This window comes from Garra rufa, chromosome 21, assembly GCF_049309525.1.
Source record: "Garra rufa chromosome 21, GarRuf1.0, whole genome shotgun sequence".
NCBI classification, from domain to species: domain Eukaryota; kingdom Metazoa; phylum Chordata; class Actinopteri; order Cypriniformes; family Cyprinidae; genus Garra; species Garra rufa.
The window spans coordinates 35,508,375-35,532,448 of NC_133381.1; the positions used below are offsets into that span (position 1 = coordinate 35,508,375).

Here is a 24,074-nt window from a genome sequence, read left to right on the forward strand (position 1 = left end):
TCGTCTAGCTATCGTTCTTTAAAGGGGTCCTATTATGCGCCTTTACAAAGTCTTTATTTTGTTTTGGGGTGTACTTGAACATGCTGGCATGCTTGTTGGTTCGAAAAACGCATAATTTTTATTATTTGGAACTCTGTAGTCCAAATGAGCCGTTTCGATGTAGTTCTTTAAAAGGGATTTTTAAAAAACGAAAACGAACGACTTTGAGATTTGTAACTTTGTAGATGTTTTTTATGCCCAAACATACACACCACACACTGGTTAAAGTTCAAAAAGTGAAAAAGCATAATAGGACCCCTTTAATTAATTACCAGGATGTCGAAGACTTCGTTGACATCTTTCCCACGGATTTCCACACCATTGATCTCTAGAATCTCATCTCCTTCATGCAGAAGGCCACTGCGTTCTGCCGCCCCTCCTTTCACGATGCGGCTGATGATTACGCTGTCCATATCATTTCTAACAGTGGCTCCCTGCATAAATACACATGTGCACATTAAGCTAAAACACAGATCAGATTTCAAGAAGTGCATAATATTCTAAAAAAAAGCAATGAAAGAATGTCCTCACCAATGGGATGTCCTTTGCTTTCTCGATCCGCACGATTTTGACAGTCTCCCCGCCCCATTGGGTGAGAGTCTCACTTTGATTGACAGAAGGAACAAGAGGCTCCAGCTGCATCTCTTGTTCAGCCACACTGTCATGGGTCATCATGAGCGCCTGAAGGATATAGAGAGATGATGAGTTATATTCAGGATGAAAGCCACTGAGTTGTACAGAGTAGACATGAGTCTGACCTCAACGTCATATTATAGAGTTCAAAAGAGCTAAGGCTCTCTGACAGGACTGTGATCACAGCTGTAAGCATCGGCACAGCAACATAGAGGAGACATGGGAAAATTGGGGGATGTGTGTGCGTATGATGGAGACTGACCTGCATGTGAGGCGTTTTGAGCAGGGTGCTTAGCTCAAGTCCTTCCTTCTGTGAGCTGTTGTGCATCATGACTTCCACCTATGAGAAAAGATTTAACAACATCAGGTTATCATAGCAAAACAACAACACTACTAGATGTATCACGTCTTAAAGTACAGTGGTATGAAGTGCTGAATTTGACAAACACCTTTGACAAAATGCATTTCATTTTTATAATAAACACTACAAATCAAAAGTTTAGGACGAGTACGTTTTTTAATGTTTTTGAAAGTCTTTTATGCTTATCAAAGCTGCATTTATATGCTCAAAAATATAGTAAGACAGTAAAACAAATTTACATATTTAAAAGTACTAGCGTACTAAAATAAATATTATTTATATTTATACACTACCAGTCAAAAGTTTTTGAACAGCAATATTTTTAATGTTTTTTAAATGTCTCTTCTGCTCACCAAGCCTGCATTTATTTGTTCCGAAGTACAAAACCAGTACACTTTTGATTTTCTTTTACTATTTAAAACAACTGTTTTCTATTTAAATATACTTTATAATGTAATTTATTGCTGTGATCAAATCTACATTTTCAGCATCATTACTCCAGTCTTCAGTGTCACTGAAGTGTCAAATCATTCTAATATGTTGATTTGTTCAAGAAACATTATAATTATTGGTATCAATATTTAAAACAGTTGAGTACATTTTTTCAGGATTCTTTGATGAATAGAAAGATTCAAAGATCAGCATTTATCTGAAATAAAAAAGATTTTGTAACATAATACACTATAACAATCAAAAGCTTGTCTTTTTTATGGGAAAGAAATTATAGAAATCATTACTTGCAAAATTTTATTAAAAGTGATTATAAAATACATTTAGAATGTTACAAAAGATTTCTATTTCAGATAAATACTGAACTTGAAAACTTCCATTCCATTCAAACCTGAAAAACAAAATTATACTCAGCTGTTTTCAACATATTAATAATAATAATAAACATTAATAATAATAATAATTATTATTATAATTATAATAAAGCAAGCAGCAAATCAGAACTTTAGAAAAATTTCTGAAGGATCATGTGACTGGAGTAATGTTGCTAAAAATTGAAATCACAGGAACAAATTACATTTCTAAATATATTCATTAATTAATATAGAAAACAGTTTTATAATAATATTTAATTATGTAAAAATATTTAAAAACATTACTGTTTTTGCTGTACTTTGGATCAAATAAATGCAGGCTTGGTGAGCAGAAGAGGCTTCTTTAAAAAAAAAAAAAAAAAAAAAAACTTACTGTTCAAAAAATTTTGACTGGTAGTGTATATTATATTATATTATATTATATTTTATTTTTTAAAATTATATTTAATAATATTAAATATTCATTAGTTTTTTTTAAACGCAAGTTATTCATGTGATGGCAAAGCTGCAAGTATTCATTTATTTCCAAAAATAAAAAAGTGCTGACCCCAAACTTTAAAATGGTAATTCATATTTATTGACAGTGACATTATCACAGACATATGAAATTAAAACTGTAGGTGTTTACTTTCTTAATAAATGTCCCTGGTCTTATTATACACGAATCATCAGGGCATAGTCTGAAGATGAAAAAAATTAAAGATTTAAGTGTCATCAAAACATAACAACTTCTCTACTTCCAAAATGAACTTTTTCTGCTGACAAATGTGGAAAAATAATAACCAAAAATATCACAGCCTACTTTTAAGATCTAAAGAAACCCTCTTGCATAAAATCAAGTCCAGTTTTACATTATTTCCTTATAAATATTCAGTTTTACTTAAAAAGCTAATTAAACAATCTTGGATAATAACGGTCACACAATATCACACTGTGCCAAAAGAATGTAAAATTATCCATTATGATTTCTGCACAAGACTAAGAGGGAATGATGTTGTTTACTTTCAGACTGTACCAGAAAGTAGGGCTCTGGATTTCAGCAAGAATCCTTTAGGTTTTTGCAAACACAAAGTACAGCTTTGTATCAAGGGGTCAGAGCAATGTGTAACTGTAGGATCATTTCCAAATCTCTCCGTGTTCAAATCAGTTACAGATGGCGAACATCCAGTATAAAGAGATCTTTTTGGAGAACTTTGGCAAAAACAGTATTTATGAAGACATAAGGGGATAATATTCAAGAGCTCTGGATAAGATGTGCCCACGTTTAAAAAAAGACAGTCCACACACTGGCTCTGGTAACCTGTCCCATGAGAGAGGGTATTACTGTGAGAGCACAGCACAGGTCAGTGGATCTAGGTCTTAATGAATGTGGAGGACAGAGCAACTCTCTGTCTGCTATTGTCCTCCACCGAGTGAGAGAACCAAAAACAACCATGAGTTTATCAGGCTCTCATTAGCACTTCACACAACACTGACTCCAACTAAAGAGCCTTTTCACCGTAAAACGGATGCATTTGGACAGCTATAAAATGTCAGATCTTCTGAACTGTCCTTTACTCTGAATTATAAACGTGTGGTGCCATCAGCCAACCAGCAAGTCATGACGTCATTTTAATTTGATTAGTCACATGGCATTGACAAAACTTGATTATATTATCACGAACAGATTAAAACAAGTTGTTACTGTGCCTGTTTTTTTGTAATTTCTGGTTACAGCTATGTTGATAATATGAATCAAAGATGATTAACCAGGAGTTAGAGAGGCGTAATCGCTATTTTTAGAGAAAAAAAAAAACCTGGGTGGGGTGTGTTAACTAATCACGTCAGTAATGTTCCATCAACTTTACCAACCACTTGTTGATACCAACAATAGACATGCACCTATATGCAGAAATGCGCTGACAGCTTGTGACTATCAAATGATTGTGTGACTATAACATTGAACTGAATCTGACTCAATTAGTGAACGCAGTCCAACAGAATTGTTTAAAAGTAAATGAAGTATTATTCCAGTTTGAACAGTCCGTTGCTAAGTGCCATTAATACACAAACGCAGATGTTCCCCTATTAGCCAGTCTGCTAATTGCCCTTTTGTATTTGTTAACCACTGAATACTCTGAATCTCTTGTCCTGAATTGCTTTTTGATGCTACTGTTTCAATGACAGTATCAACAGATGAACAGTCAACAATAAGACACATTTGGCAAAGTGTCACTTCACCTCTAACGTGCTTCTAAAAAGAGTAAGCAAGTGCAATGACAAACATCAAAACAGGTCTTAAGTTGTGCTTCACACCTACAGAGAGAGATCCTGTTTCACAGCTCTTCATGCGTCCTTGAGATTGGGTTAAAAATATCCATTGTAACTTTCATCTCGCACAGAATATAAACTTCCGTTCAAAAGTTTAGAGTTTCTACTTTTTTTTGTTGTTGAAGTTTATCCTCACCAAAGCTCTAGTTTTTGATACATTAATTCTAACAAAATTCTAAAAATACAAAATAAAAACTCTAACATATTAAAATATATCTGCAAGCACCGATAACTAGATTTCAAGCATTTTAAGGCAATTAGGCACATATGAAAAAAGATTTAAATGACCTAAACCAATGATTTAAAAAGCATTTTTGGGAAATCATAGTAATTTACCATAAAAAAAGTTTTTTTTTTTAATTTTTTTTTTTTAACATGCATGACTGTTATAGCGCCAGCTGTGTTTCGATGTCCTTAAAACTTTGCATGCTTGTTTAGAATCACCTGTTGCAAGTGCTCAGCAGGTTTTGTGAAGTTTTGAGTTTTATTATTATGCTTTATAGGATTTTGGGTAAGTTTGGACAGACCTCTTTTCTAAACGACCCTGTTATAGCTTCCCAAAGGGTAAATTTGAATTTTTTTTTTCATAATTATTGACCTAGAGAGTTCAGAGAATTGTACTGCAGTGTTTTTTTCCCAGATTGAGTGAAAAACCTAAGACTAGTTTGCAAAAGTAGGTTTTTTACTTCATCTTGATCATTTAACAAACATTTTGATTGACCGCATTGGTTCTAGAGGCAAAGTTTTCCAGAAAAAGGAAAAAGTCTATTGTGTGATATGAATATTGCATGTATGTGTGAAAAACCACACAATGTACAATAGTGCGATAATGCGATATGCCCCCAGTGGCCAATTTCTTTCAAATTTCTCACAGACCTATGAGGCCGTAAGTCAAACAGGTCCACCGAGTTTCGTTTCCATCAGCCTCCGTTAACCTTGTCTCATAGATGCTCAAACTTCATCGGCCAACGGTGGTCATGTTTTTTGGAGATACGCAAATGTCCTCTTATGGCACTTTGGACCAAGACCGTTCTCAGCAATTTTCATGTTGATAGGACAAATGGTTGCGTAGGTATATCCATTTCTATGTTTTCACCAAGAGGCATTTTACCATTTTCACCAAGTGGCCATGCCACTTTTTTTCTACCATTTTTGCATCTTTTTATGATGATGAAGTTCAACACTTTTTGATAATTATTAATACTGACTCTCCAGAGAATCTTTCTGCACTGGTTTGGTTCCGATCGGGCAAACACGTAGGACTAGTTCGCAAAAATAGATTTTTCAAAAAACCCAAAATATGATAATGCGATCACTGACAATAAACAGCATACAAATGAAATCTATCTAATGTCACCAAATGAAATGTCAATCCAGGAAATGGTAAAGAACTGTGAAGCTTTGGGGGTGCTGATGGAAGTGATCTACTGCATCTTTGCTTTGATTATCATAATGAATATGATTCAGATGTAGTATCTGACAGAAATATGATTTTCTCAGCTTTTGCCTAAAAGGTTTTTTTTTTTTTTTAAATTGAAACTTGCCTAAATTCAAGTGTTGATAAAAAAAAATGCTTGAATGATTTTTTCATTTAAAAATAGAGGCTCTGTTCATTATTTTGCTGTATTGCATGTTCAGATGTTCATACAACAAAATATTCTGGAGGCCATTAATTTTAGTTAAAATGCTAAAAATGGTGGCTGACAACTTGTTTCTAAAATTCTGGCGGTTAATATCTTGCTCATTGATAGTGTACCTCTTTGTCTACATCAGTGGTTCTCAAAGTGTGGTATGAGTACTCAGTAATCAGGCTCTCTCTAGTGGTAAGCAGAGGAATCAATAAATTAAAAATAAATTAATGTTAAAACACAATACAATTTATTTGAATCTTATTTCTGTAAAGTTTCTATTTTATTTTTTGTTTACATTTACATTTTAACACATTTTACTTTATTAAGTTTTTTATTAACCTGTTTATAAGCACTCTGCAGTGTAAATGTTTAAACTGTGTATTTAGAATGTTAAAGTGGCTGACGCTAATAAATATTCTTATTAGAAATAAAACTGACACGCTTTTGAACTGTGCAGAGCTGTAGCTGAATAGTTAGGCCTATTAGGCAACTGTATTTTAATGTTGGTCATTATGGCGATACTTGGAGAGCCAGATATTTTCTTAGTATAAAAGGTTTGAGAACCCCTGGTCTACATCCTGTTTATCTCAGTCAGCACATAAGACCGTCAAAAGTTCAAAAGTCATAGTTCAGGTTGAAGCAGAAGCATTAAGATTTCTCCAGATGGCAGATAAAGTGGAGGCAAATCAAACATGTTTTTGCAAGAGGTCTCTAACTGCGATAATGAATCAACTAATCCACAAAAACACCTTTTCAAAAAGCTCCTTCACCAGGTGGAGAGTGGACAGTCATGTGACTCCTCACACACATGCTGACATTATGTCCACAGGCTGTTAAATTCAACCATGAGTAATTTGACATTTTCCCCCAATCCCTTTGTTTATTTTTTTAAGCACCTATTCCTCTTGGTCTTAAGAGGGGAAAAAACATTCCTCTTTTCTTTGTCTGGAAGCTTTTTACAATTAGTAGGCCTAGTGAGATGCCATATGTGTCAGAGCATTTCTTACATATCCATATTTACTGTGTATGCATCCACATATGTAACAAGTGCCACTCACCTCTTGTGCGAGGCTCTGTGCGTGGTCCGTCATAGGGTAGGGAGGGCTGGGCCGGTTCATATAGTGGGCCACTGAGTTGTGAATGTTGAAGGCTTTCTGGAAGTCAGACTTCTGGACCAGCTGTAGAACCAGCTCTATGTCTTCTTGACTCTGAGAGTCATTCAAACTATGCTGCACCTGCTTGAGGGACATCAACAGGTCCTCCAGCTCTGAAAGCACAAACACAAACCATAAGTATGCTTGCAGATCACTCATGTATCTCAAAAACACCCTGCCTGTAAAAAACAGAAGAAACAGCAACTTCACAGAGGAACAGCAGTACATACCTCTGAATCATTCACCCGGAAAACTGATGACATGGCCTCTCACAAAGACTCCCCCACTGAGCATTTTTATTGTTTGTTATCCACATCGCACAACGCTTGCGTAAATCACAGATGTAATTCAGCTATTCTAGCGTTGTCCTTGACTAACCAAGTTACAGCTATGCTGTAATTCTCCTTTATAGTGTCTAACTCCACAATGAGAGAATGGCGAGACACAATAGGAGTGAGACATGTGGGTGTGTTTTCCTTGTGTGGTGTGTAATGTCTAAGTGGGTGGCTAATAGAGGTATTAGTGGGCAAATCAAATATCTTAAGTGTTGCCTTTGCTTTGTCCTTGATGGGATATAATTTATGCACACTTTATAATTTCAGACTGTCCGAAAACAGCATAGAGCGTGACAAACAATGCAGAGAGATGAACTGGCACACAAACAAAAAAGGAAAGCTGAAGAAAACAGTACAGCGAGAGTGGTCTAGGTCAGAATGTTTCATAAAAGGTTTTTTAATTAACCTCCCCCTCGGAGGGTCCTCTTCTCCCTCCCTGAGGAATTCCACTCACACATCCCTCGGCCATGACTTTCAGCAGCAGCTCCAAGTGCCCCTCTCATTTGCACAGTAACGTTCATCCTTGCCATGCATTCTGGACTTCCCCTTAATGGAGATCTATTCAAAACCAAGAATTCGCTGGAGGAGCTGAGCATGTGTGTGTCTGTCCAATCTAATGGATTAAACTCTAGTGAAAGGCTTCATGTCGAGAGTAACTAAAGAGAAAAAGTAAGAGGTTGTGGTGTGAGGAAAGCAAAGAAAGGTGAAAAACAGATTTCAAAAATCAGCTAAAAAGATATTAAAATAATGGGGCATATAAATGGACTTTTGTCCTCGTTTAGTTTCAAGTCCAGTGGCTTTTTGGCTCTTGAACGCTCTTAGTCATCAGTAACACGGCTCTTTGCCTCCTCTAAGAATGACTTCACTCATGCATGCTGATTTTAGCAGTCAAGTACCCTTCAGTGCCTCTGAATCAGTTTCAACCTCACATTTCCATAACCATTTGTGCCATTTTGTCACTTTTTGTCAAACGATTGTGGAAAGTAATGGTTAATTCTTATTAGGGCTGGGCGAGTTTTCTTTTTTTACAGATTAATTTAATGTTTTGTAATGATTTTATTTTTTAGAAATCGAGGAAGCACGATTTTGAATAGAAATATTACCAAACTTTAGAATTAGACACGTTGACAATATGCCAATGATAACAGTAAACAGAGAAGAATGATACAACTGTATGTTGTGCAGTTGGCACTATTCACACAGAATGTGCTTTTGTGTTGACAAAGATGCTTCACGGGCAGTGGAATAGGAAAAACATGCAAGGAGATGGGAGTGAACTTCTTTTAACTTTAGCACTGTGTTTTTAGAGTGCTGTAAGAGACTCGAGTGCAACAGTCAAACACGTTCTTGTTTAGATGGAAAAACAATGGAAAAACAGTGCTATCGAATGATAAAAGCTGTGAAGAACTACTACTGTATGTCTGATATGTCAAGTGATTTGTTTAAAATGTACATCATGTTGACAACTTCGTGTGCTTCATGTTGCACTTGGAATTGAATTTTCTTTAAATAGAGGGTTAATAAATAAAAATGTCTTTGAGTAATGTATTTATATTTTTAAGTTGACAATTAAAAATAAATAAATAAATAAATAAGTTATATAATTATAGTATTTAATAACATTTTGATATTCATTTTAATTCAGGTTTTAGTCATTTTTGTTATTCTCATTAGGGATGCACCGATACGAATCGGCCGATAATGCTTGCGCGTTTTGTCAGTAAAGCCGGTTCTGTAATCAGCGGTAAATGCCATCAGGTACGTGATTTCACGTTGAGCCGTATATACTACACACAGCCGTTGTTTACCGACGAGCTGCGCAAATCAATGTTCATTATCAGTGTGAATGTGCGCAGCTCGTCAGTGAACAACGGCTGTGTGTATATACGGCTCAACGTGAAATCACGCACCTGATGGCATTTACCGCTGATTACAGAACCGGCTTTACTGACAAAACGCGCAAGTGATCGGCCGATACGGATCGGTGCATCCCTAATTCTCATAGCTTTAATTTAGTTTGTTTCAGTTCTAGATTTAGTACTTTAACTTAACTAAATGTTTTAAGTTTTCACATTATTTTTTTATTTAAGATTTTCATCTAATATTTATATTTTATTTCACCTTTATTTCAATAAAGGGTTAGCTCATACAGAAATTTAAAGTCTGTCATTAATTTCTCACTTTCATGTCCTTCCAAACCCATAAAAACTTCATCTTTGGAACACAAGATATTTTTGATGAAACCCAAGAGCTTTCCGACCCTGCAAAGACAGCAAAGCAACTACCAATTTCACATGCATCAAAGTCGTTATTTTTGTACTGTCTGTGCACAAAAAGTATTTTCGTAGCTTTATAAAATTACAGCTGAACCACTGATGTCACATCCTTACTACCTTTTTGGTCCTTGAACATGGTAGTTGAGTTGCTGTCTATTCAGGGTCAGAAAGCTCTCGGATTTAATCAAAAATATCCTAATTTGTGTTCTGAAGATGAACAAAGGTATTACGAGTTTGGAACGACATGAGTAATTAATGACAGAATTTAAATTTTTGGGTGGACTAACCATTTAATAAAAATGATTCTTAACATCACTGTTAGTATCTGATTCAGTCTTTCACTATTGGACTGAGAACAGAAACAATGTGAAGATGTAAGTGAGAGTGAAAACGGAATGTTGCAGGAAATATTCAAACTTGTACATCCCCTATTAGCACCATGTCCCAATGTTTAGGCTTAACACATAAATGCCATGGCTTTGACACCCACAATACTGCTAATTGCACACTGCACAAGTCAGGGGCGGGTTTATAGCACCAATCTTTGAAAACAACACCCGTTAGCAGTTTATGACACCCACCTAGTAGAGTTGGTGGTGCGGTGAGGCTTTGCAGACCACCTACGGAGCCACCCGGACCTTCCATTTGCTCGAAGGTCGGGTTATCAATGCCCACTTTGGGGTTCTGTGAGAGTTTCTTGAGGCGCATGGATGAGTTAAGATCGAGTTCCTGACGGTTGCGGCCTTCTTCCTCCCGTCTTCTGCGGTCCTCCTGCTGCTGGCGGATTCTTTCCAGCTGAGCGCTGCGTCTGACGGCAAGGGTGCGGGCACCCAGTTCACTAGGGCAGTCGACCGCCATCTCCCTGTGCCTCTGCACGACCTCCTCCAGAAAGTCAGTGCCTCCGCCGATCCCTCCCCCGCTGTCTGACTCGGTCACATATCCGTTCATGTGGGAGGTGGTCATCATGGCTGTGCGTGTGTGTGGTGATGTGTGGTGTGAGTGTGTGTGAGGTATGAGGGTTAAGAGGGGTGCTTTCTGCATGGTGTGAGGGCTGAGGCCATGACAGCAGGGCTGAGGTCAGTAGCAGCTCCAGACAGAGAGCCACACCTGGAAGAGAGGGAACAGCAGTTAGAAGAGTTTTCCACAACCAAGAATATGTAATGTGTATTTAAAAAAAAAAAAAAAAAAATCACATGAAATTTACACATATGAACTTTTTTCCAAATAACACATTTTCATGTAGATGCTTGATCTAATTTAACCATAACCTGAAGTATTAAACTTAATTCATATTTTTTCAGCACTGTTTGTGCTACAGACACAATTGATACCTCAACTCATGTGGCTTGAGAAGAGAGATGCTTTTACTAAGAGAACAGGCTTACGAATTCCTTTTCTGTAAGAAAAAATCCCCCCAAAAATCAGTATCTCATGAACACTTCACATTTAATACTGCTTTACTCAAACTCGATCTCTGCATCTGCTCTGAGTTTGGGTTGCTTACGGGAAAGGAACATGCACAGCCCATTGCATCAGATTTGTAATGAGATAAACCCTGTCATCAAAATGAAATGAGTCTAAAAAATATCTTACATTTTTACAAAAAATTTGAAACATTTTTCCTCAAATCATACAGAGCTAGACTTGGGCCAGTAACCATCTAAACTGCACTTAAAAACCTCATAACATCATGCTACAATTCAAATCAAGTTTGTATAGCGCTTTTCACAATACAAATCGTTGCAAAGCACTTAGAACACTTTAGAAACTAACTAAAATAAGCCCTCTTATTACCCATAACACATTTCATTGTGGCAACAAGTTTCGCCAAGGAAAGCGCCACTCACTTAGTTAAAAAATGAACGAAAATGTCAAAATACAGTTTCTTGCTTTTGTCATAATATATTTTGCAGTGTGGTCCAGGCTAGTTGTCCATAAAATGTAATATATTAATATTAAGCCACAAAAATACTACAAATGTGTATCTGTGTGTGAATGAATGGCTTAGACGCGCAATTTCGTTTACAACACATAGTGAAACATGCATAATGTTAGCAGTGTTTTCAGCCTCTGCCACCTCAATATATGAGTATGTGAACACATAAACAATCTTTAGAACTTTTGAGGTCTTTTGGAAAATCTTATTTTGAATCTTATTTGATCTTTTGAAAAGATTATCCTATCATGTACAAACAGAGACTTAAAGGTCTTCACAGCAACCTATCAAACATTTAATGGAAAGATAGTAGTACTACTACTAATAAAATTATCAATGTTAAAAACAGAGTCAGTCGCCAGTTGGTGGGTAAAACTAATCCGAGAATGTGGCGACACAAACCTGGTCAAGTGAAGTATAATTTGAAAGGTTGCGCATTCGGTTGTACGCATACGCTGAGCCACTTCAGACAGCGTTTTTGCCAAGTTTTTGCCAAGTTAACTGGTAAACATAGTCTTAAATGAGTTATAAAGTCTTAAATGAACGTAAAGCATTATGTTGTTAAAACATTAAAGTCGGTTATGTGTCAGATTCGCATCATGTGCATCTGGGTTTACTACTACAAATTAAAAACAATGTAAGTATGTTTAGTCATTGTAGTAGTGATAATTGCCTGTTTTTGCACTTAAATTAAATCTTGTTATATATTTCAGTGTCTAAAAATAAGAAATAATAGCTTTCAATTGTACTGTAATGTTGAACGGCTATAATTAATAGGTAAAATTGTAAAGTTTAACAGAGACACTAGTAGCAGGACAAATTAAAAACACTGTAAGTATGTTTAGACATTGCAGTAGTAATAACTGCCTGTTTTTGCAAAAATAGTTTCAAGGCTGCTGGTAAAAAAAATAAAAAATAAATCCTTACATCATCGGCCATCGGCAGGTGTGGCAAAAAGTTAGTTTTAAGTCTATATACACACACATGTATTTCATAGGGTCTTAAAATTTAGATTTTTATTAAACCTTTAATAATTGCTGTTGAAATATGATTTTAATTAATTAGACATGATTTTATTTATTTATTTAATCTAACCATTAAAACAATGTCTAGAAAAAACTATAATTTAAATAAATTGAATCCAGAAAAATTAAAACAGTAAAAAAAAAAAAAAAAAAAAAAACGGAATTTGGAAAAAGATTAAACGGAATTTGGGGAAAAAATAAATAGATTTCATAGGGCTCTACAGATCTCAGGAGAAAACAGCTCATTATAGGGTTGTGCTCAGATATCGCCTGTTGCTGATGCCTTTGATGATAGCAACATGAATATCATTAATATTATTATTATTAATAATATCCTTAAAAAATAGACTAATTGCTTATATTTAGCAAAGCAGCATAATTTCAGCAAAGAGCAATTTCTGGGATGCTGGTATAAACCCAAACGTTAACTACAGTGGCTGCGATCAGTTTTTTAAAGTGCATAAACTCGCAATACTAGGCTAAGCAAGTCAGTGATGAGTGTAAAGGTTCTTTGCTTATTTTCTGTAGCTGCGTTTTGAGAAACTAAGAAAATGTAATCATTATAATTAGTAACTTACAATTTTTCTACTTAACTGGTGACATGTCAAATACAAATTCAGTCATATTAAAAACATTAGGTTGCTTATAGCCTTATGCTGAAGATGGTGCACCTTCCGGTAATGAAACAGGAATATAGTTAATAATTAAATAAATCAGCAACTTTACCCTCAGGCAACAGTGCTGATTAATTACAGTGCTATTTATGGCATTCATTCCTGCGTGAGTGTACAGTTATTCAAACAGCAGTGTCGAAAACCGCATAATATGAGAATAAAACATACAAGACATCCTCACGGCAAAGGCTCAGAAAGACAAACAGCCACACAGTGCTCCTCTCCGCAACAGTGGCCTTGTGGCTGTGAGCGTGAGCTGTGTCAGCTGTCTGAGACAGGCCAGATCACTGTGTTATCTGCCCCTTTATCATCCCCAATTCTGACAGCTGACACTTTCAGAAAACCCCAACTCGCTTTCTCAGCCCCCAACAAGACCTTGCAGATGTGAGCAGCCCTGGCCCTTGACCCCTCAAGTCTTTCCTTAAATCTTCTCAGACAGTTTTTGGTAACAAACAGCCCTGAGTCACAGCTCTGTCACTCAGTGAGTCAGGTGATGAGGCGTGTGTTCGAGGGAGATGCTGGGAGAAGCGTGTTGTAAAGAGAATAAGGATTTAAGATTGAAGTGTTTGCTGTTGACTTGAGATGCCAATGGTCTGACACTGAATAATGCATGAGACAGTGATACCACGTCAAATGGGCGTCGCCTTCCAGGAAAACCCATCCCATAGGATAAAGAGAAGACATGTGACCACACAATGAGGATAATGGATAACCTTTGTTCCTCCATCTACCCCTCCTCCATTCCACACTCTCACTACTTCTACTATGAACACAAAATATAAAAACATTAATCTGACCTCCTGACAGGTACAGGTCTGAATGGGTATGAAAATCTGGCAACTGAAGTGATCCAGACGGATACCACTACATGTGCAATTAACGAATAAAGATTTTTCCATAATCTATAAAATGATTTTTGAGAAATTCATAAACATTTTATACACATTTTTAATGAAATACATATTTTTATAAACATATTTAAAAAGAAATTAGTGAATAAATATTTGAAATATTTCTTTAATAAAAAAAAGTAAAGGTTTTAAATTAATTAATTGTGACTATCTCACAATTTTAACGTTTGTTTTGCTGTAATTGCGAGTTTATATTTCACAATTCAGACATTTTCTCAGAATTTTTAATATAATATAAATGCTATTCTGAGAATATGTCTTCCCCCCCCCCCCCCTCAAAATTAGACCTTATTACTCTCAGTTGTGAGTTTATATCTTACAATTGCTATAAAAGTCAGAACTGTGAGACAAAATCAGATTTGTAAAAAAAAATAATTATCTCCCAATTCTAGGGAAAATAAGTCAGAATTGTGAGAAATGTCAGAATTGCGCATTATCTTGCAATTCTGACTTTATAACCAGCAATTAAGTTTAGTACAATTCTTAGAAAAAAAGTCAGAACAGGAAGTTTGATCAATTGTGAGTTTATATCTCACATTTCTGAGAAAAAGTCAAAATTGCAAGATATAAACTCAGATCTGTGAGTAAAAAAGTTAGAATTGCAAGTTATCTTACAATTCTGACTTTATAACTCACAATTGAATTTATATCACAATTTTGAGAAAAAAGTCAGAATTACAAGTTTTGATCTTGCAATTCTGACTTTATAACTCACAATTGTGCATTTATATGTCACAATTCTGAGAAAAAAGTCAGAAATACGAGATGTAAAATCAGATTTTTGAGAAAAAGACAGAATTGTGCATTTTTTCTTGCAATTCTGACTTTATAACTCGCAACTGAATTTATATCACAATTTTGAGAAAAAAGACAGAATTGCACGTTTTTTGATTCTGCAATTCTGACTTTATAACTCACAATTGTGCGTTTATATCTCACAATGCTGAGAAAAAAAGTCAGAATTGCTAGATATAAACTCAGATTTGCGAGAAAAAAGTAAGAATTTCGAGTTTTTATCTTGCAATTCGACTTTATAACTCGCAATTGAGTTTATATCTCACAACTCTGAGAAAAAAGTCAGAATCGCAAGTTTATCTCTCACAATTGAGAGATAAAAAGTTGCAATTACCTTTTTTTTTTTTTTCATTTTTTAACACAATGGCGGTAATGGGCTTCCGTTACATACTACTGAGTAATGACAGTATTACTATTTGCATGATCTATCAGATGAAGGCCCACACACCTCACATGAGACTGATGAAAAAATTTTGGGGGGAGTGTTAAAGGCAATTTAACAACCTTTCAAAGTCCAGCCTGCCGAAATGCATCATCTAAGCTCCCATCTTGTTAGAGTCGGGAAGTAAAGCAGCGCTGATTACAGACGTTGTTGCAGCACAAGTGATGCCTGAGATGAAAATCACCAGAGTTTCCTGGAAACTCCTGCTCCTCTCTGCCTCTCGGTCTGACCTCAGAGGAGCCTTCAGTCAAATACAGAACCTCTCTTATCTTTAACACTATCCCTCATTTAGTCTAGCTTCACTCCCCACTAATGCACTGCTCCCCTCACTTCTGCACAGTTTCCCCTCCTCCCTTAAGACCGCTCTGAGATTACTGCCGCACGAATGCCTAACGTGTTGCCGGGACAACAGCTTTGTCTGTGAGTGGGAGGTCCCAAGGCCTGAGAACCAAAGAAGGGGATAAACACAAAGACACACACACACACACAGAGGGGAGAAGCTATATGGGGGTCCTCACCCGAGTTTGCCAGTCAGCCCAGGATAAGCCCTCCAGATTGTAGAAGGGTCTCCTTTCTGGTCAGTGCTGACCCACCTGCCTCCTCTCTTTCCCTGAATGCTAAAAGTTGGTCTCTCTTGACTCCTGAAATAAACAGAGAAATTGTGAGTGCAGGTGACAACGTAACCTTATTTACACCTCATCAGATCACAAGCGGATGACCCTAAATGCAGGTTAACACACTGCATTTGTAGAGTAAACGCTAATCTGTCCTGATTTGCCCCGGACAAGAGTAAAGGACAAAGACAATATAATTATCTCTCTCTCTCTCTCTCTCTCTCTCTCTCTATATATATATATATAGAAAAGTATTTTAGTTTTAGAGATCTAATGACTTAAAAGCAGACTTATGTAAACTGTATACATACTAAAGTGCTTTTCCTGCATTGTAATTCACACAGATGTCTCAGAGTTCATCGTTGTGCAGTGACGGAGCAACAATCCCATAATGCATGCGGCAAGAATGCAAAACAGCCTGGGAAAGACATTCCTCAGCAGACCAGGCCAACATAAAGGCTCTATTGTAGGTGTTTGCATGTGAACGCTTTCTCATGCAACCTCAATACCTGATTACTAGTGTAAACCGAAGTCAAGGTTACATTTAGACAATAGAACAAGAGCTGAAAAAAAAAACCTGGCCTGTGATAAACAGAGATTTATTTCATTAAGACCTCTAAGCCACTGTTGTTTCTTTGGATGCAGCTGTGCTGATATCGACAGGGCAAAATCCAATTAATCTTTCCTATAAAAAGGTAAGAGGATTGTAGCCTTACACCTACACACAGATATAGCTTGAGCGTAGCCAACATCCATGTGAGCTCCACACACTCTCTACATTATTCAGGTGCTCATGCTGATGTCATTATTAAGGTGGTTTCCACCCTGTTGGCCACAGATAAGAACCTTCTTTAGGCCGCCCACTACAACACACGAGAGACAATATGCAATACTGAGCTAAACCAAACAATCCACCGACTGACAATGCCAAAAAGCCCTGTACATTTACATAACAGCCATTTATCTTTCATGAGAGCGGCTCAGATGGACGACTGAGGTATAGAGCTTTCCAGAGTCCAAAATTAACACTCAACAAAAGCCAATTTAATGTCAAAATTTGCTCTGACAAGAGAAGTTACTGTGAAGTTGCCCAACATTTCTGTTTAGAAAATGCAACATGATTTTAAACAGCAAAACAAGAATGATATTCTAACCGTTTTTATTTAATCTGGCATATGTGAGCAAATCAGATCTGGCAGACATAGATGTCCTGTGCTATGTCAGAGAGATATAGATGTCCCATGTCTAACATTCTATGTCTGTTGTACGTCCCCTAACAACTTACCATTAGAATCGACATGGATAGAGAAAAATTTTTAACTAGAGATGTAATATTAAAATCTCACACTACGAAAATATATTGATATGAAGTCCATGATTTGATATTTATTGCAATATTTAAAAAAAGGAAAAATTAATGCACTTTGAGAGTAGGGCTGCAACGATTCGTCGACGTTGTCGACAAAAATCGATAATAGAAATAGTCGACAATGAATTTCATTGTCGATGTTGTCGCCAGACATGTTTTCTCTGACCGAGTGAGGCATCTCTCTGCCGAGAGTCGCACATAGGCATTAGCTTCTATGCTGAGCGATAACATACAGAAATGGCGGCGTCCAATGCACTGAATGCAGCAGCTGCGCGTACCAAAACACGCCCGTTTCACACATACTCCGTCTAAAGTGCGTATTTTTTTTCCACACCCATGTTAACGGATTACAACGTTCACAATGTACGGACTGTAAACGCGTTCTGTGTGAGCGCAAAACGAGTCCGTGCTGCTTCTGCACCGCATACGTAACGCACACGGACTGTAGACGCACTGCAGACTGAGTATGTGTGAAACAGGCATAACGTTTGGGAGCATTTTAGCCTGCTACGGCGAATAAAAAGATTACCTGCATGGGTTGTAAAGCAGTCCTTGTGCATCACGGCAGCACCTCTGTGATGCACGAACATTTAAAGAGAAAGCACGTCGGACAGTTAAATGAAACCAGTTTGGCTGGCCTCGGTAAGATTTAAATAACATGGAAGCCAATACGTTTTGTTTTGGATATACATGTTTGTTTACGGTATTATTGCTGCTGATGTGCCTGCCCCTGGTTTACAGGAAGAAAATGTTTACTTGATTTTAATTTATTTTTTCTTATAAAACAAATGTGCCTGTCCTTTAAAAAGATTATAGAGTTTCTTAATTTATGCATTTATGTCTGTACTGACCGATTACTGTGCCTAAATGGTTTTAGACAGGGCATTTTTATTTACTTTTAGTATGAATTGGCCTATCAGCAGCAAAGTTCAATGAAATATGCATTTTTCATTGAAGTACCCCCTTCTTTCTTGTATTTACTATAATTTTCCACATAATTAAAGCAATCTCATGCTGAATTTGAGAAAAATTGAATAATTATCCGATTAGTCGACTAATCGTTTCAATAGTCGGTGACTAGTCGACTATTAAAATAGTCGTTAGTTGCAGCCCTATTTGAGAGTTCAAAATTAAGAGCTCCAAACCTGCATATTCATAACTAAGAAAAAAGTAACTGAATTGACTTGTACCTGACTAAACCATCTTTTTATGTGAGATATACTGTCTCAGTCTAAATTATATTCACACTGGTGTTTCAGGAAGCCAAGAAATTAATAAATAATACAAATAACAACAACAATGACAGTAACAGCCATATTTTGTAAAACAATTACAATGCAAAATAAATGAAAATTTCATAGGTATATATTTGCACTACAGTACAGAAATTACAATACTTCTTTTCTTAATTTCTACACTTGAAAGAATTATTTTTACTTTGGATTGCAGGAACGTAATTCATACTGCACTTTTAAGCTTTTATTTTGACTAAAAATGACAGTAGAGCTTTTATTTTGAAGGATAACTCCAGCGTCAGTGAAAACAGGTTTACAAAAAAGCATCTCACTACAAATCTAGTGAAATTGTGTAATCATCTGATGCGAAAATAAAGCGTTCCCATTCGTGCACTAAACTCACAGCTCATACAATTAAAAGGATCACTGCATTCCCTGTGAACTAAGCCTTTCTGAGGCACGGAAAACACCGGATCACAAGCTGATTGCCTGAACAAAGTGCGCACTTCGCTTTGAAATGTGCAAGGAAAACAGATTGATGGATAAAATAATCCATATTGTGCTTAAAAGACCTTTTATGTTAGAATAAGAAGTTCAAATATATTTTAAAAACTACACTTTTTGCCTATCGCTTTTATATCGTCATGTGACGACAATAATATCAAGACAGTTTTGCTATCTGTTGCAATACCAATATTGAAAATACCATTACATCTCAAAAGCTTACTGATTTTAAGCTTAAAAATAGAGTAAAAAAAAGTCTACTATAACTTTTTTTAAATTTTATTGAAAAATATAAAAGTATTATCACATTTCATTATTAAAAAAAATAAATAAATAAAGTGCAATAATATTAGTTAAGATCATTATTTTTCTTTTTATAGTTATATTTTTTGGATGATATGTTTAGTGTGAATGAGTGACCGGTTTAAGTCACCGCTTCAGCATCTGTTTATAATGTAGGGGACGCTTCGGATTCTAGAGAGCATTTGACTCGACAGAATGTTTGATGAGAAGCTGAAGTACAGGGTGATGTCATCAAAATCATTGACCTATATTTGCAGAAGTATATGACTGTAAGTTTTTAATGTTTATCTTCTAAATGCGAATGTTGTCATTGCTTTGGAGTACACTAGCTTAAAGTTAACTTAAGGCTAACATATTCATAATAAAAGCCAAAAAACTTCAATTTAGATTTCACCTTTCACAACTGTTCAATCTATGATAATAGCCTCAGCAATGATCAAGGTGAGCCAATAAGGTCATAATTTGTACCCGGGTGCTGTGCAATGAGGCTCTACTTAATGTTGTTTTACAGATCATGCACACATATGAACACAAACATGTTCCCACCAACATGGACCATCTTAAGAATATTTCCCCTTCCCCCCTACTGGATGACACAACACGCAGTGGAGAGCCTCAAGACTGAAAAACATATAAATAGAGCCCCGAACCATCTGCTGCTCAAGAGCTTAAGTAGCCTACTTCAAACCCTCCTGTCCCATTCAGCCGCAGGCTGGCCACGACTCAACTACAGCTCGGCCCAGCACGCTAAGCCTCTGGGACATCTGGGTGCTTACTAATAGAATCGGCCCTTTACACTGGTGTAAGATCAGCTCTACCAACTCAAATCGAATCTTAGCCTTTATTGGATAAATCATTAGGCTCATGTATGATAAATGCTGATGGGAAGGCTAATATTTCCCAGTGTGGAAGACCAGGGATGAGGCAGATTAGGAAAAGCATGTTCGTGGTAAATGCAGGTGTTTCTAGCAAGAGCAGGTGCAGCACGGCTGGCCCAGAGGCTGTGGGTGTGTCCTCACCGTGCCAGCCAATAGGACGCGAGTACTAGTGGGCACTGCGTCAACAACCCTGTTGTTTTTCATTCCACCTGGGAAACGGTCTTCAGATACTGCGGCTGCGAACACACACTACGCAACACACAGCGGTCTCTTACCGGTCACATTCCTGACAAGCTTTTGTAATAGAGCAGGTTCGCTAATGCGAACGAAATGATAAAGTAAACAAAGGTTGTCAAACACATACATTCATATTCCACTTTATACACGAGCAGTTATTTTCACTAGTTCTGTTGGAGATTATTTAGTCAGTCATCATAACAATACCAAATAAATGTCTCTTATGGCCTGTTAGTGTAAACAAACAGCACTTAATGCACTGAATAACATGCATTATTCACATGAAGGATGTTTTCTTCCTTGCCCTGGCAGTCTCAGCCCTGCACAGGATGAACCTGTTACAGACAGGCATGAAACGGCTCGTCCTGAGGAGTGGCAAGTATGGAAAACAGTACCTGAATGCTGACAGGGTGGGAACAAAGCTCTTTTCCCATCATCACCCTCAATAGGTTTTGAAACTATATGACAAGAATCAAAGCTCTAGGGTCTACCACACCTTTACAGTGAAAACGACACTATGCATTGACACCTCACAGATATGAATCTCTCTCATCAGACTGCAATTTAACACTCAAAAGAAAAAGCAACGTCTCGAAAGACATGATGCAGCAGGATAGAGGGAAGCTGGACAGGCCGACACTTCCATGGCTGTCACTGTAGAGGAGAAACAGAGCAGGATCGTTATCTTCCCCAAAGCTCCAGCTCAACATTCCAACACCCAGTGTTTGCGTACCAAAAAAAATTCCAGATTCCAGGCTCCTAAGAATCGGGCACGTACCACTTAGTACCAGGAGGGAGAGCAATGCTTGAATAGAGAGTGGGAAAGAAAGGAAAATATGCGGCAGGAGCATGGTATGTAAAGGACAACACAAGCATGCTGAGATGAATCACTTTTGGCCTTTGCAGTGCAGAACAGAAAATAAAACCAACATATGGCCTTCAAAGCTATTAATACGTAAACCATTGTACATGCTTTCCCTTGACTTACAACTTCCATAGAAGACACTGGAAAAGTCATATACATGCAAATACGTTTGGAAAATAAATGACCCAAGAGAACGGCAGGTGTGAAAACAACACTGTGAGGCCTATCAAGCCTAAAAAAACATAAACCAGGTTGACTATATGCATTTGTAGAAGATTTGTCTTAAAGACCACTTTATCAAAAAACAAGTGGAATCCAGTTCTGAAAGCTGTCGCATAAATACGCATCTATGGGTGAGATTTCCAGTTTATTATCAGCTATAGGGAAATAACGAGAAGAACACTGGTTTGCACCACAAACCAGTATGCTCATAATTAAGATAATACATTAAAATAATATAGTAAGACTCACCAATTTGTTATATCAAGCAGCAAAACAAGCTGTTTTGTATAGCTAAAAATAGCTAGATGTGGATGAGACTGAGCCAGACTCATAAAATTTACAAATGGCCACGTCTGCTCTAACATTCTTAGAAAAAGGTGGGATAGTTTTACTAAAAGCAGAGGCACTGGACATGTGACCAAAAGTGCCAATGGAAATTTGAAAAACGATTGAAATGCTACATAGAATGTGTCGTTCTGAACAACTGCGTTCACAGCCTTTCATTTAAATCTAAATGAATTAATTAATCTTGGTGTGAACAGGTCTTACAGGGATAGTCCACACAGAAAATAAAAATTGTGTCATTGTTTACTCACCACCATGTCATTACAAACCGGTATGACTTACTTTCTTATGTGAAACCCAAAATAAGACATTTAGAAGAATGCTGATAACCAAACGGTTTCATTTTCCACTGCCTTCCAGTGTATTTATCTCCATACAATGGAAGTCAAGGGGAACCAAAACTGTATCGTTACTAATGTTTTTAAAAATAGCTTTTTTTTTTTTTGTTCCACAAAAGAAAGTCAGTCATACAGGTTTGGAACAGCATGAGGGTGAAAAAAATATATCAATTTTTCTGGTTTATTTTTGGATGTGCTATTCCTTTAAGGCTGGATTTAAGGAACTTTTCCCAAAAGTTCCCAAAATTATATAATGAGCACTTCTGAAGAAAGAAATAACCACAGGAGTTTTTATAGTTTGTAGGGTCATGGCATTAGAACTTGTAGACAACCTTAATGTTCATGTCTTTCTTTCTTCAATTGAAAAGAAATTGACCAACATGACTATGTAACGCGTGAGGTCGAGCAAGTGCAACACGAGAATTTGTGGTTAAAAAGTATATACTATTTTTTTCCTCAAGAATCTGAAGAAAGAAAGACATCCTGGATGACATGGAGGTGAGTAAATTCAGGAAATCTTTATTCTGGAAGTTAACTAATCCTAAGTTCAAGAGCCAAACAGAAAACCTATCAAATTATATACCAGCTTGGCTATACAAAAAAAGCAGCATTAAAATATTAGCTTGCTTTATAGTGCGCTGATGTGTTGCAATTTATAGCACTGGAAGCCTATTAGACACAGTGCTGGTGATCTCTCTCTCATCTCACTCTTGACTGGTTGCTGCACCTGGAACAGCCTGCAATGACTGAGAGATTTGACAGACCCCAAATGGAATCAGGAGATTAATAAGGATTCCTCACAGCCAGCATTAGCCAAGTGACAAGCAATCAAAACAAACATTTCACAGTATCCAAGTGATAAGAACAGTTTTTTGCTTTTCTTTCAGGGGTCGTGAGTTTGAACACACAGGGTCATGAAGTTATTGTCCTTCACGGGCCTCCTGAAAACTAGAGGGAAAATCCAAGTCTAGACAGAACTGTAGCCCCCTGGCATTGTGGACGGGCTCTCTAAGAGAGTTTGTGGCTGTGGTGGTCCATCAGGACAGCAGAGCCGGTGCATATTGAGAATTCGTCAGGGGATACGAATGGGTCACAGCAGTTCTGTGCATTGCTGGCACAGGTCCCAATCCTTCCAGTACCACCACCCATGTGATAAAAAAGTCCTGTCTACACATTCATACCTCTATTCCCACATCAGTGCATCACACACGTCTGAGAACGAGGCTGAAACACTTGAGATTATCAGCCTACTTGCTAGTTCCACACATAACTAGGGCTGGGCGATTTGGCCTAAAATCAAAATCTCGATTAATTGAACATTTTAACCCGATTACGATTAATGAACGATTATTTTATTCATTAATAAAATTATATTTAATTATATTTAAAACAAAAATTTTTTGCCCTCATAGTTCACTGACAAGTTTTGTACAGTAAATATGCGCACATATTACAAGTGAAAGATTTTTGAATGAAGGGTGCACACACTATCTACTATCTATGATTATTTATTGAACATCAGTGTTGAACAACTGAAATTAAAGCACACATTGCTTAAAATGAAAAGTCACAAAAATAAATAACTTGCGCTTTTGGAAACAAAATAAATTATTTATAAAATAATAATAAATATTAAAAGTAGAAAATAAGCAGTATCTCTTCTAAATAAAATTACTCTTGTATATCCTGTAAATACTTTTTACTGTATAAATACTGTTTAAGCTCTCCATCGACATGTCTGCGGAATAACGCAACGTAACGGAGCGGGGTCACGTGACTCCACACGCAGTAGTGTTTTTAAAGGGAAAGTAATTGAAA

The 24,074-nt window shown here is 36.7% G+C and overlaps 1 protein-coding gene across 2 annotated transcripts in view; it reads right to left on the bottom strand.

Annotated features, from left to right (window-relative positions):
• The window catches only part of pals1a (protein associated with LIN7 1, MAGUK p55 family member a), a 38,408-nt gene that overhangs the window by 10,118 nt on the left and 4,216 nt on the right, over nucleotides 1-24,074 (bottom strand). Inside the window, exons 2-7 of one of the 2 annotated variants that reach the window (XM_073827122.1) lie at nucleotides 15,865-15,987; nucleotides 10,145-10,670; nucleotides 6,857-7,065; nucleotides 935-1,012; nucleotides 571-720; nucleotides 312-473 (exon numbers count right to left, since the gene is read on the bottom strand). In XM_073827122.1, the coding sequence (XP_073683223.1) occupies nucleotides 312-473; nucleotides 571-720; nucleotides 935-1,012; nucleotides 6,857-7,065; nucleotides 10,145-10,604 (1,059 nt within the window). In that variant the 5' untranslated portion in view covers nucleotides 10,605-10,670; nucleotides 15,865-15,987. The remainder of the gene's footprint in view (nucleotides 1-311; nucleotides 474-570; nucleotides 721-934; nucleotides 1,013-6,856; nucleotides 7,066-10,144; nucleotides 10,671-15,864; nucleotides 15,988-24,074) is intronic. The other variant, XM_073827123.1, reaches the window with a different exon arrangement.